This window comes from Cetorhinus maximus, chromosome 1 (genome assembly GCF_964194155.1).
Source record: "Cetorhinus maximus chromosome 1, sCetMax3.hap1.1, whole genome shotgun sequence".
Lineage (NCBI taxonomy): Eukaryota > Metazoa > Chordata > Chondrichthyes > Lamniformes > Cetorhinidae > Cetorhinus > Cetorhinus maximus.
In genome coordinates this window covers 109,414,871-109,433,979 of record NC_135879.1, presented here as the reverse complement: position 1 = coordinate 109,433,979, position 19,109 = coordinate 109,414,871, and the positions used below count along the sequence as shown (strand labels likewise).

The 19,109-nt window shown below is 39.8% G+C and overlaps 1 protein-coding gene across 21 annotated transcripts in view; it reads left to right on the top strand.

Annotated features, from left to right (window-relative positions):
* Positions 1-19,109, top strand: part of lcorl (ligand dependent nuclear receptor corepressor-like) — a 144,749-nt gene that overhangs the window by 78,719 nt on the left and 46,921 nt on the right. For 2 of the 21 annotated variants that reach the window (XR_013577116.1, XR_013577112.1), the window contains exons 7-8: positions 1,393-1,498; positions 10,994-11,106. The exons of 9 other annotated variants lie outside the window; for them this stretch is intronic. Coding sequence is in view for 6 of the 12 variants with exons in the window: in XM_078545485.1 (XP_078401611.1) it covers positions 10,994-12,044 (1,051 nt within the window). In the remaining 6 variants the exon portion in view is untranslated. 10 more of the 21 variants (XM_078545485.1, XM_078545477.1, XR_013577115.1 and 7 more) reach the window with 9 other exon arrangements.

Below are 19,109 nucleotides of genomic sequence, written 5' to 3'. Positions count from 1 at the left end.
CATTATCCTATAGTTTTCTTTTATAGTGCCAGAAGTGTCAAGTATTAAAGCTGAGTTCTTTAGTTACTTCGGTACAGTGTTTGTGCGTATGTCAATTTTTAAAAATCTTGTATTACAATTATAGGGCTATCCCCAAAAGGTATAGTGTTATGGAAGATACCATTGCCTGCTACATTAAATAATTGTTTTGCTTTCCTTTAGTTCTTTTTGATTTGTTTGCTAATTATTTTACCCTATCCTTGTTCCTTGAATTTTCTGTCCTGACCACACTCATAACCCATCATCTGTCTCTCACACTCAACCTATAAAGGTGATGTCTCAGTTTCATGGCAGTGGAGGTATTTGCACATACTCAGTGCGAGTATCATCACCCTATACCCACTGCAGGTCAGAAAGTGATGTGAATAGGCAACTTGAGAGGCAGAATTTGAAAGCCTTACAAATGTAACTGCATCAGGCAAGGCTTTTACATATCAGAACAATGCTTCGAGATTGCAGAGGTGGGAAGGGAAGAGAGGCCGGTGTCTGGAGAGAGAAATCAAAGCAGAAAATGCTAAAATTGTTCAGGTTTGGCAGCATTCGTGGAGAGAGAAACAGTTAACATTTCAGGCTGATGACCTTTTAGAACTCGAGAGGGGGAAGTATTGGCCACCTGGGAACCAGGCAGGATAGTTGACTGATCAGAAGCGAGTGCGAAGGCCATCAAGGGGCATCTTTTAGTCAAGCTGAGGTGGCAAGTATGTTTGTATATTAATGGAATCACTTAAGCTCATTTCTTAATATTAAGAATGTGAAAGTTCTTGTCATCAAATTTATGAGACTAGAAGCATTTGAGAAGGCTTATCCTTCCATTTAGATATTCCTTGTAAATCTAATAAAGATGGGGTTTCTTAGGGAATTCTGGAGATTTTGATGGGGAGCGTTTTACAAGGAACTGAGAATTTCCATAAGTAGGAGCAATTGAAATGATGCCTGGTGACTAAGGAACTACTTTGTAGTCTTCAAAACCACTGGGATATTCAGCATTTGCTGGATCGCCAGAATTGGAAAGTCCTGTAAAAGATTTGAGTTCATTCCCTTGCCCTCTTTTTTTTTTCTTCTTTTTTCTCCACATCTCAACCCTTTGTGGTGCCCTTTCCTCTTTCTTGCCCTTGTGTCTGGCTTTTCTATAATCACTCAAAAAGGCTTGGATGTTTAGGCACTCAAAATATAGTTGTACCTGACTCTAACATTCAAGTCTAAAACCCCTCAGTTGAAGTGCACGTGCTACAGCTTCTCTTGGTATATCTTTGGGAGGTACATTATTAAACAAGGTAATTTATTATAATTCGGTGCTCTGAAATTTATCCAAAGAAATAAATCCAAGAAACACTTTTTATTTTTGATACTTAGCACTGCACCTCATGACTACTTATACTGAGAGAATGCTGCTTTTTGACAATGTCTTTCTGATGAGACATTAAGCCGAGTCCGCTGTGTCTGTTCAGGTGGAAAAAAGGTAGGCAATATTATAAAAAAGGATTAAGGATTGCCGTTCTCTTGGCATCCTGACCAACATTCATTCCTCAACCATCCCTCAAAAATGTATCAACTAGTCATAAGTGTCATTGCTGTTTGCAAGGGTTTGCTGTTTACAAATTGGCTCTTAAATTGTTTACATCAGTGTGATGGAGTCATAAAATTACAATGTGATGTTAGATTACGTGGATGGCCAAAACTGTTGTAAATGGATTTCATTCAGGCAAATGTGAAGCCATGTACTTTAGTCCTAATAAAGGATAGAAAAGGATACTTTGCAAATGATGAAAAGCTACAAATAGTGGAAGTCTAAAGAGATTTGTGGGGCCCAGGTACATAGACCATTAAAATGCCATGAAGTACAGAAAATAATCAAAAAGGTGAATGGAATGCTGGCTTTTATACCTAGAGGACTAAACTAAAAGGGAGAAGTCATGCTTCAGCTATACAAAGCTCTGGTTAGACCACACCTGGATACTGTGGGTAGTTCTGGGCACCATACCTTAGGAAGGATATTGGAAATGCAGCGTAGATTTACCAAAATGGTACCTGGATTCTTAGGATTAAATTATGAGGTGAGATTACAGAAAGTAGGGTTGTATTCCCTGGAATTTATAAAGTTAAGGCGTGATTTGATCGAAGTCTTCAAGATATTAAGGAGCTCAAATGGGGTCAGTAGAGAGAAACTATTTCTGCCTGTTGGAGGAAGCCGAGGACTAAGGGGTGTTGTCTAAAATTTAGTGCCAGACCTTTCGGGAGTGAAGTTAGGAAACACTTCTATACATAAAAGGCAGTAAATGCTTGGAACCCTCTTCTGCAAACAGTTAATATTAGATCAATTAATTTTAAATCTGATGAACAAAAATCTATGGAATATGGAGCAAAAATGAGCAAATGGAGTTTGGTTGCAAATTAACCACTATCTCATTGAATGGTGGAACAAGCTACAGGATGGAATGTCACTCTCCTGTTCCTCTGCCTACATTTTAAAATAGTGAATTAGCTGTGAAGCGCATTCAGATCATCTGTGGACAAGAATGTTGCTACATGAATGCAAGTCAGTTCTTTCTTCAGGCCCATTCTTGATATATGAAGAGCTAAACCTGTTTGTCAGAAAAGTTCAAATGATGCTGTGTCATTAATTTGTTAGATTAAATTTGTGTCTATCCATTGGCTACATCCCTTTCTCATTCCTTTCCCTTCTTAATGACTGGGAATAATTAGATCACAGCCTCCATTCATTACATTTGGCTCTGGCCAGCTACAGGATATGTAATTTTGCACTATTCTGTTCAACCTTCAAAGCAGATAATTTAAGAATCTTTACTTGACACATTTATAGAAGATTTACAAGAAGGATGCGTAATCAGAATATTTCTGATGGTGCATTTTAATGCCTCCGAAGCTAATAAACACACACACGAATTGGGAAGGAGAGAAAAAGTAAAAAAAGAAAAAATGCAGTATAGATCACAGTCAGAATCATTGCGATTGATATGTTGTGCATACTTAAATTTTAAATTTATATTTTAAAATAAAAATGTGGTGGGACATTGAGTTAGCATACTGTCCTTTCAATCGTCTCATGAGTTTAAGTCCAGCAGAGACTGGTGTTTTTTTAAATTCATACCTGGGATGTGAACGTAGCTGGGAAGACCAGCATTTGTTGCCCATCTCTCATTGCTTTTGAGTAGGTGGTGGTGAGCCGCCATCTTGAAATTCTGCAATTCATGAGACTAGTCATCTCTATTGCTTTCTTTTAACTGCCTAACTCATTTATAAAATAAATTTTGGCAGTTTCAACTCTAATGTAATGAGTATCCACAACACAGAGCTGCTTGTACTTTAGCTGTACAAGGCAAATTTATCCATCTCGAGCTCCACCAAGCTGCACTCAGTGCACAGATTGAAGGAAACCAAAGCACCTAACCTATGCATCATTCAAGGGTAGCTCACCTTTGGGGACACAATTTTTTTTTTTCTATTTTGTCTGTCTGCTTTGGCTTAACGATGGCTAGTATGGGAAATACAATTGTATATTTAGTTCAGTTAAGAGGTTTCTGTAGAAGTATATTACTGATAGAACAGAAATGGTGTGTTTGTATATGAAATCAAAACCGCAAATACTCAAAACACTCAGGTCAGGCAGTATCTGTGGAGTGCAAAACAGTTAACCTTTCGGGTTGATGACTTTTTAACAGAACTTTTTTTTAATGCTTTCATGGGATGTGGGATTCGCTGGCCACCACCTCGAGAAGGTGGTGCTGAGCTGACTTCTTGAAGCTCTACAGTCCGTGTGGTGTAGGTACACCCACAGTGCTATCAGGAAGTGAGTTCCAGGATTTTGACCCAGCGACAGTGAAGGAAGGGCAATATATTTCCAAGTCAGGATGGTGAGTGACGTGGAGGGGAGCTTCAGGTGGTGGTGTTCCCATCTATCTGCTGCCCTTGTCCTTCTAGGTGCTAGTGGTCGTGGGTTTGGAAGGTGCTGTCTAAGGATCCTTGATGAATTCCTGCTGTGCATCTTGTAGATGGTACATGCTGCGGCCACTATGCGTCGGTGGTGGAGGGAGTGAATGTTTATGGATGTGGTGCCAATCAAATGGGCTGCTTTGTCCTGGTTGGTGTCAAGCTTCTTTTAGTGTTGTGGAAGCTGCACTCATCTAGACAAGTGAGGAGTATTCCATCACACTCCTGGCTAGTGCCTTGTAGATGGTGGACAGGCTTTAGGGAGTCAGGAGGTGAGTTACTTGGTGCAGGATTCCTAGCCTCTGACTTGCTCTGTAGCCACAGTATTTATATGGCTAGTCCAGTTCAGTTTCTGGGCAATGGTAACCCTCAGGATGTTGTTAGTGGGGGATTCAGTGATGGTAATGCCATTGAACATCAAAGGGTGATGGTTGGATTCTCTCTTGCTGGAGATGGTCATTGCCTGATACTTGTGTGGCACAAATTTTTACATGCCACTTGTCAGCCCAAGCCTGGATATTATTCAGGTCTTGCTGCATTTGGACATGGACTGCTTCAGTATCTGAGGAGTCGCGAATGGTGCTGAACATTGTGCAATCATCAGCGAACATCCCCACTTCTGATCTTTATGATGGAAGGAAGGTCATTGATGAAGCAGCTGAAGATGGTTGGGCCAAGGACACTACCCTGAGGAACTCCTGCAGTGATGTCCTGGAGCTGAGATGATTGATCTCCAACAACCACAACCATCTTCCTTTGTGCTAGGTATGACTCCAACCAGCAGAGAGTTTTTCCCCCTGATTCCAGTTGACTCCAGTTTTGCTAGGGCTCCTTGGTGCCACACTCTCATGTTGCCATGGTGTCAAGGGCAGTCACTCTCACCTCACTTCGCGAGTTCAACTCTTCTGTCCATGTTTAAACCAAGGCTGTAATGAGGTCAGGCGCTGAGTGGCCCTGGCGGAACCCAGACTGGACGTCAGTGAGCAGGTTATTGCTAAGCAAGTGCCACTTGATAGCACTGTTGATGACCCCTTCCATTACTTTACTGATGACTGAGAGCAGACTGATGAGGTGGTAATTGGCCAGGTTGGATTTGTCCTACTTTTAGTGTACAGGACATACCTGGGCAATTTTCCACATAGCCGGGTAGATGCCAGTGTTGTAGCTGTACTGGAACAGCTAGGCTAGGGGCGTGGCAAGTTCTGAAGCACAAGTCTTCAGTACTATTGCTGGTATATTGTCAGGGCCCAATATCTTTTCAATATCCAATGCCTTCAGCCGTTTATTGATATCACGTGGAGCGAATCGAATTGGCTGAAGACTGGCACCTGTGATGCTGGGGAACTCCGGAGGAGGCTGAGCTGGATCATCCACTTGGCACTTCTGGCTGAAGATTGTAACAAATGCTTCAGCCTTATCTTTTGCACTGACGTGCTGGGCTCCTCCATCATTGAGGATGGTGATATTTGTGGAGTTGCTGCCTCCAGTAAATTGTTTAATTGTCCACCACCTTTCACGACTGGATGTGGCAGGACTGCAGAGCTTAGACCTCATCCATTGCTTCTGGGATTGCTTAGCCCTGTCTATCACTTGCTGCTTATGCTGTTTGGCACGCAAGTAGTCCCTGTGTTATAGCTTCACCAGGTAGACATCTTATTTTTAGGTATGCCTGATGCTGCTTCTGGCATGCCCTCCTGCACTCTTTATTGAACCAGGGTTGATCCCCTGGCTTGATGGTAATGGTAGAGTGGGAGGCATGCCAGGCCATGAGGTTACAGATTGTGTTTGAGTACAGTTATGCTGCTGCTGCTGATGGCCCACAGCGCTTCATGGATGCCCAGTCTTGAGTTGCTAGATCTGTTCGAAATCTGTCCCATTTAGCACGATGGTAGTGCCACACAAGATAATGGAGGGTTTCCTCAATGTGAAGGCAGGACTTTGTTTCCACAACAACTGTGCGGCGGTCACTTGTACCAATACTGTCATGGACAACTGAATCTGCGGCAGGTAGGTTGGTGAGGATGAGGTCAAGCATGTTTTTCCCTCTTGTTGGCTTCCTCACCACCTGCTGCAGACCCAGTCTAGCAGTTATGTCCTTTAGGACTTGGCCAGCTCGGTCAGTAGTGATGCCACCGAGCCACTCTTGGTGATGGACATTGAAGTCTCCCACCCAGAGTACGCTTCTGCGCCCTTGCCACCCTCAGTGCTTCCTCCAGGTGATGTTTAGCATGGAGGAGCACTGATTCATCAGCTAAGGGAGGGTGGTACGTGGTAATCAGCAGGAAGTTTCCTTGCCCATGTTTGACCTGATGCCATGAGACTTCATGGGGTTCAGAGTCGATGTTGAAGACTCCCAGGGTAACTCCCTCCTGACTGTATACCACTGTACCGCCACCTCTGTTAGCCCTGTCCTGCCGGTGGGACAGGACATACTGGAAGATGTTCTAGATGAGCAATGTTTAAGCAAGTCTGGGGCCAGAGAAAAGTGGGAGGGGTGCAGAAAAAATGCAAACAGGAATAGTTTGTGATAGGGTGGAGAGGTGGAGTGACTAAATGAGAAAAAGGGCTGATGTTGTGAGGCAAAAGGGGTGCTAATGAGACAAGTATGGAAGGATGGGCCTAAGGAGATGTAAATGTTCAAAGCATGATGACAAAGGGGGAAGGAAGCATGGAAAGTGGTAAAATAGAGGGGGTTTCCTTGGTCAATGAATATGGAGGGAGAAAGGCAGGTAGACCTCTGGTTCATACAACTCCTCCTGCTATGTTCCAATGTCATCAACAGCACACACTGGCTCTGGTGCAACCACCCTCATTACCAGCAAATTGTTTTTGAGAGAAAATGAGAGTGGTGGTTAAGACCAGAAGTTGTTAAACGCAATGTTAAGATTGGACGGCTGTAAAGTTTAGTTGAGAGATTAGACTAATAGAAAGATTAGTTGTTCCTCAAGCTTGTGTTGAGCTTCATTGGAACAGTGCGAGTCCAAGGACAGAGATCTGAGTGGGCAATGTGTGGACAATTGAAGTGACAAGTTACCAGAAGCTTAAGGTTGCATCTGCGGATTCAACATAGGTGTTCAGCAAAGCGTTCACTCAATCTGCTTTTGGTATCCCCAGCCATAGAGAAGACTGCATCATGAGCAGTGAATACTAAGTTGGATAAAGTACAAATAAATGGTCTTGCACCTAGAAGGTGTTTTTGGTGCCCGGGATGTTGGGAATTACTTGCATGTATGTAGTGCTTTTACAATCGAAGGACATCCCAGAACACCTTACAGCCAATTAATTATTTTTGAAGTGTAATCATTTGTTGTAATATAGGAAACTCGGCAGCCAATTTGCGCACAGCAAACTTCCATGAACAGCAATGTGATAAAGACCAAATTGTCTATTTTTATGATGTTGATTGAGAGATGAAATTGATCAGAGCACAGGAACAACTACTCTTTTTTTTCAAAATAATGCCATGGCATCTCTTTCATTCATCTGAGGGGTCTCTGTTTAATGTCTCACCTGAAAGGCAGCACTTTTGACCGTGCAGTACTCCCTCACTGATGCCCTGGAATGTCAGCTTAGATTTGTGTACTCAAGCCCTGGAATGGTACTTCAACCCTCGGCCCTCAGACTCGAGAGGCAGCAGTGCTATCAATTGAGTCACAGAAGACACCCAAGGAAATGAATGGTGTTGCATTTCCTGCTTTTGCTTGGGAGGGAAGGGGAGTAGGGTTTGGGGATGATGGAAAAGTGTGTGGGGGGGGTGGGGGGGGGGTGGTGGCGATCCCTCAGGAATGTTTGGAGGGAAGGGAGTGATGTATTTGGTGGTGACATCAGCCTGGAGGTGATCAAAATGTTGGAAGCTGACAGTTGGAAACTCTTTCGAGTTACCAACAGTCACAGATTGCAACTCTTTCGAGTACAATCACAGTTCTTGGTTTCCGGGTGTGGGACATGAACCCACAACCCTCTGATTCAAAGGCGAGGGTGCTATGAACTGAGCCACAGCTAATGTGGAGGCTGGTGGGATGGGAGGTAATGAGGAGGAGGAGCCTATCATGTTTCTGGGAGGGAGGTACAGGAAATAGAATGGACCTAGACAAGAGCCCTGCCAACCATGGCAAAGGGGAATTCTCAGTTAAGGAAAAAGGCAGACATTTTAGAAGCACTGTAGTGGAAGATGGTATCAACTGATCAGATGCAATAGAGAAGCTGGGAGAATGGAATTGGAGCCCTGACAGGAAGTATATTCCTATGGCATTATTCAAAGAAGAGCAGGGGATTCCCCCCATTGCCTGCCTGGCCAATATTTATTCCTCAAGCAACATCACAAAAATACAGATCATTTGATGATTTATATCGTTGCCACTTGTAGGACCTTGCTGTGTGAAAGTTAGCTGCTGTGTTTCTGACACTAAAATTGTGGCTATGGTTCACAAAGTGCTTAATTGGCTGTAAAACATTTTGGGATGCTCTAAGAACTGTGAAAAATATTTTAGAAAGACCAGTTATTTTTGTTTCTTTTGAGTTCATTGATATTGTAGCCAAATTTTCTTCTTTACAAGATACCTTGAGTGTCTAGGTCTTGAATTGTTTACTTGTAATTTGTTCAGTCACCAAATTTAAATTGTGAGCGGTTCACAGGAGGGAGGATACTGTAAATTTAGTCTTCGTCTGATTTGATTTTCTGCCTTGCTTCTTTTTCTGTCTTGTTCTTTTTCAGTTCTGACAGTTTGAGTGCATGCCCAAATGATTATTTTTCATAAGTGAGTCTAGACAAATAAATTGTAGGATTTGCAAAGGAAAATAGCCATGCATGTTTCTGTTTCTATTATTAGTCCTTGTAAGCACTTTTCATCAAGCGTGAGAACTCTGGCTGCATATTCCTCTCTACACAACTGTCAGGCCCCCATCAAATTGCCCGACTCGATTACAAATCACCTATGTCATTCCTGGACTGTACATCTCACTATAGCCATCATTTAGTATGTTTACTTGCAGAGCTATGACGGAACTCCAGGTGCCAGGTAACCATGGTTACATTGTCTTATAAGAAGTTAATACTAAAATACACTTGTTGCAGCAAGGCAAATCCTGCTCAGTTGACTCGGCCGATGGCCCTGAAAACATTTCCTATTGTCCCATTTAAAATACCGAAGTTCTTCAAAAGGAAAGAAAGCAACCATTTGTGTTTAGGGGTCTCCTTCCTTCAAAGGCCATGCCAGTGACTTCTGTGACAGAATCGAACACTTGCACCCCAAACCAAATCTATTCCTCTATTTGCTGCTAGTGTTTTTTGCTCCCTGGGACCACAGAGCTCCAGGGCTAGTATAAGGATTTGGATCCACTGAAATGGATGAAATCTTCCTGGGGACAGTTTTCTCCATGTAACTGATATCCCTGGAACGTCGCAGAAGAGGAGGTGATGCATGAACAATAATATTTTAGTATTGAGGGTTACATTTTTCATGTGATCATGAACAAATTCCAACAGAAAATCAGCTTTCACTGTTGATTTAATGTACTAATGAAAGAGCTAGGGGCACTGTTTTGGATAGCTGTAGTGTTACACATTTTACATTGTAACCCCCAAAACAATCCTATTAACTTAGACATTCTTCCCTGTAAAATATTTAGAAAGTGGACTTTGGTTAAAAATGCAAGTTTGTTGATTGTTTAAAAATATATATATATAATTAGTTAATAAAAGCTGCATTGAGATGCTGTCAATTTAGTGACAAATGAGATGTTTGGATATATAAATTAGATATGGAAATATTGTATCTTAGTACATGTGTTAATAGTTTGTAGATATTGGGTGCTATTAACCTATGTGGTAACTTAAAAAAGAATTTCGAAAATTAGAGTTGTACCTTCAAAATACATTCTAAATTAAACTAAATGTTATTCACAAAAGATCACCTATATTCTCCCAGTTAACAAACATTATCTAATGTGTGTATAATTAGTTAAGAATATTTAAAATTAGATAATATGAGCACAGCTAAAATTTGGCTTTAAGTAGCAATGTATATTCAGATAACGGAGGAAGACCTTTAATATTGTCAAATTTCCTTGAATTAAAAGTAGCATACAGGTTTCTGTTAAATAAATTGTCATGTACTCTTCTGCAGCATTTACACATTTATGTAACTTATTTCATATCTAACTTAAATTGACACTTCTGGCACTTTGAGGTATTTTTAAACAAATTATGAAAATTGTATTTTTTGATCAATTGTTAATATAGGAACAGTTGTAAAGTTTTCATTTACATTATTTAAAAATGCTAAATGAATAATGCTCTTTATCCAATGCCTGCTTTTGGTTTTATATTTTATTATTTAGGTTGACTACTAAAGGACAGGTGGCCAAGAACAAAATTGACATATTTATCTGTTTAGCTTGGATATGCTTAAAATAATTCTTAGCACTAATGTGTCACTTTTGGATTGTCACTGTGAATTGTTACTGTGCGGTATTAATGTGGCCTGTGCTTTATGTTTTGTGCAATGTTTTGGAAAATGTTCTTAGCATGTTGTGATTGCAGTACCCCGCCTGGAAAAAAAGAGGGTTGACTCTTTTATTACTTGTTTAGCGGTAACGTCACGTTTCTACTAACACATTGCTTTAGGACTTAGAATGCCATTATAATACAGTAAATTGAAAAGGACAATAATTGAAGCTCTAAAACTGTGAAAGTTGTTCCTTTTATTTCGCAAGTAATTATCACGGGATAACAACTGCAAGAAACATTAACACAAATATTGAACTGTAACATAAAGCTCTTGCCAAGGCCGCTTTAGAAGTGCAATCAAACATTTACACTGCCCTACCAGAACTGTAACCTTTTTCAACTTTAAGCAATAACAGCCAGAACTCAAAGACTTAAACAATGAGAGAAGCAGTGATGTTACCCAAGCAACCCTGTAATAAAGGAGTGGACCCTTCCCTTCCATAGCTGTGTGCCAGTCTCTTGCGTCAGCTTACCATCGTTTCATTCCATCCATCCTAGGAGACTACAGATAAACACTGAGGAGCATGTGAAACGAAGTGCTGAATTTGCAGATGGTTTGCTTTCAAAGGCCTTGAAAGACATTCAGTCAGGGGCATTGGACATGAACAAAGCAGCCATACTTTATGGAATACCTCACCAGACTTTACTTCTCCATTTGGAAGCCTTATCAGGAGGAGCAGCACCACTGAAAAGTAAAACCAGAGATACCAGAGAAAGTTGTTTCTCGAAGACCTTTGGGGAACCTAATACACTTCTGCAAAAAGTTGCATTGTGGGCTAGAGCTCAGGCAGAACGTAGTCCTGATCAATGCAGCGAGCACCGAAAACTCACCCATGTTGAAACCTCAGAGTTGAAATTCCCCACTGCTTCCAGTTACCTCCATCAGTTAACCCTGCAAAGAATGGTTACGCAGCTAAAAGAAAAAGATGACAGTTTTCATAATGAAAGTGTCAGTAGTTCTGTTGTTCAGTTAAAAATCCCTCAGGTACGAGCAAGCTCTGTGCCCAAGTCCCAGCCTGACAGCTGTGGTCTCTTCGATGTTATGTACCAGGTATCAAAAACGTCCTCGTTGCTAGAAGGATCAGCTCTTCAAAAACTCAAAACTATCCTGCCCAAGCAGAGTAAAATTGAATGTTCCTTACCTTTGACTCATTCTAGTGTTGATTCCTACCTACTGCATGGAGACCTTCCTCCACTATGTCTTAATGTAAAGAATGGCACGATTGATGTGACATCTGAAAATGATAGTCAGGATCATATTAGTCTGAAAGACAGTAAACAGCCAAGGAAAAAGCGTGGTCGCTATCGGCAATATGATCATGACATTTTGGAAGAAGCTATTACAATGGTAATGAGTGGGAAAATGAGTGTCTCTAAAGCACAAGGAATTTATGGAGTACCTCACAGCACTTTAGAATACAAAGTTAAAGAAAGATCTGGGACACTGAAGACACCTCCGAAGAAGAAACTCAGATTAACGGACACTGGGTTGTTCAGTATGACAAATTCAGGGACAAGCAGCTCCAAAAGTAGCAACAAGTCTACATAAATCCTCTTAAAAAGGGATGCGACTCAGATGGACTTCACTATACAGTAAATGCTAATACAACTAGTATTGTAAAACCACCCTTTGGCCTTCAGGCAAAGCATAGTTTCAAGCAGGGATCTGACTGTACGTAAAAGGAATATACTTAGTACAGTCGCATGTGCTAGTTCTCATCTTAATGCTCTTGTAGAATAAAACTAATTGTGATTTAGAAAAGTTAATGTCTAGTAAGGAAAATGCCACATTATAGGTATTTTCAGTGATTCAGTTGTAAGACAAATAATAGTCTCACACAGCATTATTTTATAGGATTGGCTCACTGAGCCCAAGTCAGGAATAGAAATGAACTGACCAGTTTTACTACCTAAAGTAGGTAAGGAAATTCCATTCTTAAGTATAAAATCAACCTGCCAACTCATTAAAAATACAGTGAATTCATAAATTTAGAGAGAAACATTTTTTAATCAAAACTTTCAGAGCACATTATGTGCTATGTTTAAGTCCTGGCTATTTTGTGTAAGTTACACAATTTGGATGTACATGTCAAATTGTGCAGTATGCAAGCATTCATTTCACAAGTTTTAAAATGCAAATTTTAGGGAGTGCTAACAGTGGATTGACTGGTTAAAGCATATAGTGTTTTAGGAGTTGTGAAATTCTGCACTAATTAATCTACCTGTTGGCAAGATATTTATTTTGAGGCTCATTTCTCCATCCCTATAATCTCCCCAACCCACTTACAATGTGTACAACTTGGCTGGCAAATAGCCTGCTTTCACGTCTCATGTCTTCCGCTGGCTGACTTCACAACAGCCGTGAGAAGACTGTCTTTTGCCCCATCTGGCCTGCTGCCCAGCCAACCCCGTCTTCCCCCACACACACACACACCCCGCCCCACCCCATGGATGCACAGAGTGGATGAAATTGACAACTCTATAAAATGGGAGACTAAATCCATATGTAAAACATTGGAGCTCCAGAGTGCCCACAATTGGCAAATATTTTGTTCTAAGGTTTTAATTTCCTGCCTGCTTTTGGGTACCTGTAATTATTTATGAATGGATAAAGTTTAAAATGTCACACGTCTCAAGTTTGGGGGTTGAGAATGGAGTGGATGCCTAAGTAGATGCTCCAATTTTATGCGATATCTGGAAATTGAAAATGCAAGTATGAATAATATTGAGAAATAGATAAGCTGTTGGTGCGAAAGGAATGACTAACGAATCGATAGAGCACTGTATAGAGCATGATGCATAAGATGCACTGAAGAGACTTGAGAATAGTATGTTTTGTTGCTCTTGTTAGTCTGTATTTAATTTAAAAAAATTAGGTATAGTATGTTGTATCAAGTTTGCAATTTCTCACACTCCCAAGACAGAATTTTGCTAACTGTAAACTTACCTGCTGCTAAGTGTTCTTGTCAGAGACTTGAAAATTCAAGTTTCACAAAGATATTCCAACCATTTCAGTTTTGTATCCACATATATTATAATTTTGAGTACCAAATTCAGCAGTTGCTTTTGTTCTAGCAACCATTTCAGTTTGTGTCCATATACATCATCATTCTGAGCATCAAATTCAGCAATTCTTTTCCCTCTAGTTTCACAAAGTCAATCCATCCATTTCAATATTTGTATTCATATCATTATCATTTTGAGTACCAAATTCAGCAGTTGCATTTTGACATGGATTTAACAGAAAGAAGCTTTTGAATTCAGGGTCTCAATACGGTTAGATGAGAAAGAAAAGCTTTGAACAGTTTTAGATTTCTCTTGTGTTGCTGATGATCCAATTTTCTAATGTTATGACTTGGAATAGGGCAATTTTAAAAAAACTTTTGTGTGAATTTGTGTTTAAGGCTTCGCCTTTATAGTTCATACTGAAGTTTTTGGGAAGAAAATGTTGAAAAAATTTGTTCTGAATTTTAAGGATCAGATGAAGTTACCTTTTCTCTTTAAAGTGTCATAGAATATGAAAAAGGATTGGGCTTGCTCTGCCAACTACTGAGTTTGGCAGTACAGATGTCGCAGCATTTTGCTAAGCTGACATGAAAGAAAAGTAGCATGTTTCAATTTAGTAATTTTTAGAATTTGTCCACAATTTAAGCAAAAGTAATTGAAATGCTGAACAAGCCCTAAAGACATGGTTCTAAGTTAGTACTAGGGATGTCACGATATTATAATAGTTATTTAAAATGTACGGTCATCATTCTCTCTCTCATATCTCGCCATCTCTTGCCATTTTACATTATAAGATCAATAGTAATCTGAAGTGTGCAACAGCAAAAGTCATCCTTTTGTAGTCAAACATTACAATGGAAATTCAAAATTTTATTTTTAAAACACAAGATTAAACAAACTGATAAAATACATATATATAGTGAGTAAATCAGTTTTGGGTTGAATGGAGGAAATGCACCGTTTAAAATACGGAAAACATTTAAACATTTTAGAGGATCACTGGCATTATTAATTGAAAAACGCTCTTAATTGGAACAAATTTAGAAGTTTATTATTTTTAATTTTGTAGGAGCTTCTTAGCTTCTTGTAAAGTGTATAAAACACAAGTTTTAATTTTAGTAATAGGAACGCAGATTTCTGAAACATGACTTACTGAACTATTGTGCCACTATCCATTTGTAATTAGATTTTTTTCTCCATAATCTTATGTTAATATCGTGACAACCAACTTTAGTACTTGAGAATGTTTCTGGAAAAAATTTTGTATTACAAAACAGTGCCTCTGTTTTTAGAATTACTGCTCAGTAATGTTTAAACCATTTTCTGGTAGATAATGGGGAAATTTTATATTGTATATTATGTTTAGTAAAACTGATTTTTAGTTGTTTACAGTAAGTGCAGATTATCACTTCTGTTTATTTTCAAATTGCAGTACAGTATTTCCATTATCACAGTAATATAGCTAAACTCTGTGGCTGCCTTGATTTTAAAAATTGGTTAATGTAAAACTGATTTTAGATGATTAGTTATATTTATGCATAAATCAATTGCACTATATTCATGAATTATTTATTACAATATTTTCTAATGAAAACAATGTTATCTGGACAATGTGTCTTGTGGTGTTAAACATTTACTGTGATTCTGTTTTCCTATGATGTGTTGTTTAATAATCCTCAATCTGTACAGATTTCAGCTGTTTTAATTATTGTGTTTATAGGTTGTAATTTGTAGTGAAGCACTTTGATGCTTTTGCACATAAAATTGAAAACTAGTAAAATGTGATCAAGTTGTCTTTTTTTAACCATCTATAGTAGATGGTAAGGTTGTATGTCCTTGGCATTTACTATTCTGCATCCCAGTAGATAGAAAAAGTCAGTAGTTGGAACTATTTTACATGACCAAAGTTTTCTATCCATCAGTTATGCTAATTAAAATACCTCGGCATCAATAGAACTTCACTATTATGAGTGTGTTGACAATGTGCATGCATTTGCTAAGTAGTGATCTATGCATTTAAATCACCCTTTGCAAAGAATTGTATTAATTATTGCAATTACAGAGGTTGTTTCTAGTTTAGAGATAAGGAGTAGAATTTCCATAGGGATTCTCCTGATCTGCCGCAGAAACTTTGGCAGAACCCCAGGAGAAATGGCATAAGCAGTTCACCAGCATTTATGGCAAAGATACAACAGGATATCCAGAGAACCCCTGCGGAAATTTTATCTCGTGAGAAGTTGATAAATCATTTGAATCTATAAGATGTTAGAAATTATCACAACATAAATTGAGATCATATTGTTTTCTGGTAATTTGATATATCAGCACACGGCAAATGAACTATAACATTAACAGACAGCTGTGCAATTTCCATCAGGAAAAGAAAAAAAACCTGTGAAAGTTCAGCTTTGATACACCCAGCCTAATTTTATGTCATTAAACACTAGCAGTTTTACATAATTCATGTGAATTTTATCATATGTGAAGATTAAAAATTGGGATATTTTAAGGATTTTTCTCTGTCCATCTTAAGATGGTAGTACTTTGGTGAAGTGTTAAAATTATTTTTTGAAATGTAACCAGTGGAAATGGGTCAGAGATTTTTCTGTGACTCCATAATTTCTTCTCTACTCCACAATATTCCACTGAAATTTCAGAGACACTTTTATTTTGAAGATAAATACTGCTTCCATTGGTATAATATATATTGGTGTAGTGTGTCAGCCATGGCTAGGTTGGTAGCATTCCTGCCTCTGCATCAGACCACTCTAGGACTTGAGCACAAAAATGGAGACTGTCACTCTAGTGAAGCACTGTTGGAAGTGCTATCTTTCAGATGAAACATTAAACTGAGGCCCCGTATCTGCTTTCTGAGGTGGGTGTAAAGGGTCCCATGGCACTGTTTCAAAGAAGGGCAGGGGAATTATCCTTGGTGCCCTGGAATTTTCTTTTTAAGTTGTATTGAAAACAATGTTCTGTAATATGATTTGTGAGAAGAGCATGTACATATCAAGTGAAGTTACTGATCTGAACACTAGATTAATGAGGCTTATTAATGAGAAGGTAGACCTACTTTCATGGATAGAGGATTGGCTAACTAACAGCAAACAGAGTGGGATAAATGGGTCATTTTTGGGTTGACGAGTTGTAACTAATGGAGTGCCACAGGGATCAATGCTGGGGCCTCAAATATTTTTGATTTATATTAATGACTTGGATGAAAGGACTGAGTACAGTAGCCAAATTTGCTGATGGTACAAAGATAAGTAGGAAAACAAGTTGTGATGAGAACAGAGTCTGCAAATGAATATAGATAGGTTCAGTGAGCGGGGAAAAATTGGTAGACAGAGTATAATGAGGGAAAATGTGAGGTTCAGTTTAGTTGGAAGAATAGAAAAGCAGAATATTATTTAATTGGAAAGAGATCTCAATGCTGTGGTACAATGTACACGAATCAAAAAAAGTCAGCATACAGATACAGCAAAAAAATGAGGAAGGTGAATGGAATGTTGGCCTTGATTGCATTGAGGATGGAATATAAAAGTAGGGAAGTCTTGCCACAATTGTAAAGGGCACTTGGAGAATTGTGTATTGTTTTGGCCTCCTTACTTAAAGAAGGATATACTTGCATTGTAAGTAGTTCAGAGAAGGTTCACTTGACTGATTCCTGCGATGAAGGGATTGCCTTATGAGGAAAGGTTGGGCCTATACTCATTGGAGTTTAGAAGAATGAGAGGTGGCGATCCTGAAACATATAGGATTCTGAAGGGGCTTGACAGGGTAGATGCAGAGAGGATGTTTCCCTTTGAAGGGAACTGGTGGTCACAATTTAAAAATATGGGGTCAACCATTTAAGACAGAAGAGAGAGAATTTTTTCTTTCAGAGGGTCATTAGCCTTTGGAACCTCTTCCGCAGAGAGCAGTGGAGGCTGGGTCATTGAATATATTTAAGGCTGAGTTAGGTAGATAGATTTTTGATCTACAAGGGAGTCGAGAGTTATGGGAGATGGGCAAGAAAGTGAAGTTAAGCCATGATCAGATCAGCCATGATCTTATTGAATGGCGAAGAAGGCTTGATGGATTGAATGGCCCACTTGTTCTTATGACCTGTCATTCAATTAAATCCTGGCTGACCTGTACCTGAACTTTATTTATCTGCCTTTGATTCATATCCCTAGATACCTCTACATCACAAGTATCAATGTATCTCAATTTTGCAAGCCCCAATTGTCCTCGCATCTACTGCCTTTTGGGGAAAAGTCCTAGATTTCTACTTGCCTTTGTGTGCAAAAATGCTTTCTTAATTTGATCCTAAAAGGAGACTTCAATTGTTGAGCACGGCAAGGGTGGGAACAGGAGTTGATGAAAGGGCAAGGTTTCTTCAAAAAAAAAGCAAACACCTACTGTTTCACAGGCTTTCTTTTGCAACAGCAGCAATCGGAACTCGGAGCAGTTGATTAGGCCGTGCCCACCAACAAAAAAAAAACACAAGCATTTAAAGGCGCCTTTCAATTGCCAGAAATCAGTCTGAGTTCCATGACAGCCATTGCTACCTCACTTACCCCCAATGGGGGTAGCAACCCACAGTTTGGAAGCCCTATTCTAAGTCTCTTTTGTGTTTTTAATATAAACCTATATTGATAGAGTTGCAGATGATGCTGTCAAATGTGTAAGCCTTTAAACTAAGGAAAGTTGAAAGAGGAGAAGAGGAGAAACGCCATTTACAGGACAAAATAGATGGGCAGAGCAGTGGCAAATGGAATTTAATCCTGAGAAGTGTGAGGGGATGCATTTTGGGAAGATTAACACGGCAAGGGAATACGCAATGATTGGTAGGACTGTGGGAAATAGAGGGACCTTGGTGTACATGCCCATAGATCCCTGAAGGCAGCAGCCCAGGGAGGTAAGGTGGTTAAGAAGGTATATGGGATGCTTGCCTTTATTAGCCAAGACATAGAATATAAGAGCAGGGAGGTTATGTTGGAGCTGTATAAAACGCTAGTTAGGCCACAGCTGGAGTACTGTGTGCAGTTCTGGTCGCCACACTATAGGAAGGATGTGATTGCACTGGAGAAGGTGCAGAGGAGATACACCAGGATAAAAACAAAAATACCTGGAAAAACTCAGCAGGTCTGGCAGCACCTGTGGAGAGGAGCACAGTTAACGTTTCGAGTCCGCATGACACTTCCTGAGTTCTGTTGAAGAGTCATGCGGACTCGAAACATTAACTGTGCTCCTCTCCACAGATGCTGCCAGACCTGAGTTTTTCCAGGTATTTTTGTTTTTGTTTTGGATTTCCAGCATCTGCAGTTTTTTGCTTTTAGATTCACCAGGATGTTGCCTTGGCTAGAGGTTTCAGCTATGAGGGGAGACTGGATAGGGTAGGGTTGTTTTCCTTAGAGCAGAGAGGGCTGAAGGGGGACCTGATATAGGGATACAGAATTATGTGGGGCATAGGTAGGGTAGATAGGAAGAAACTTTTCCCCTTAGCAGAGGTGTCAATAACCAGGGAGCATGGATTTAAGGTAAGGGGCGGGAGGTTGAGGGGTTTTGAGGAAAAATTTTTTCACCCAGAGGATGGTTGGAATCTTGGGGACACTGCCTGAGA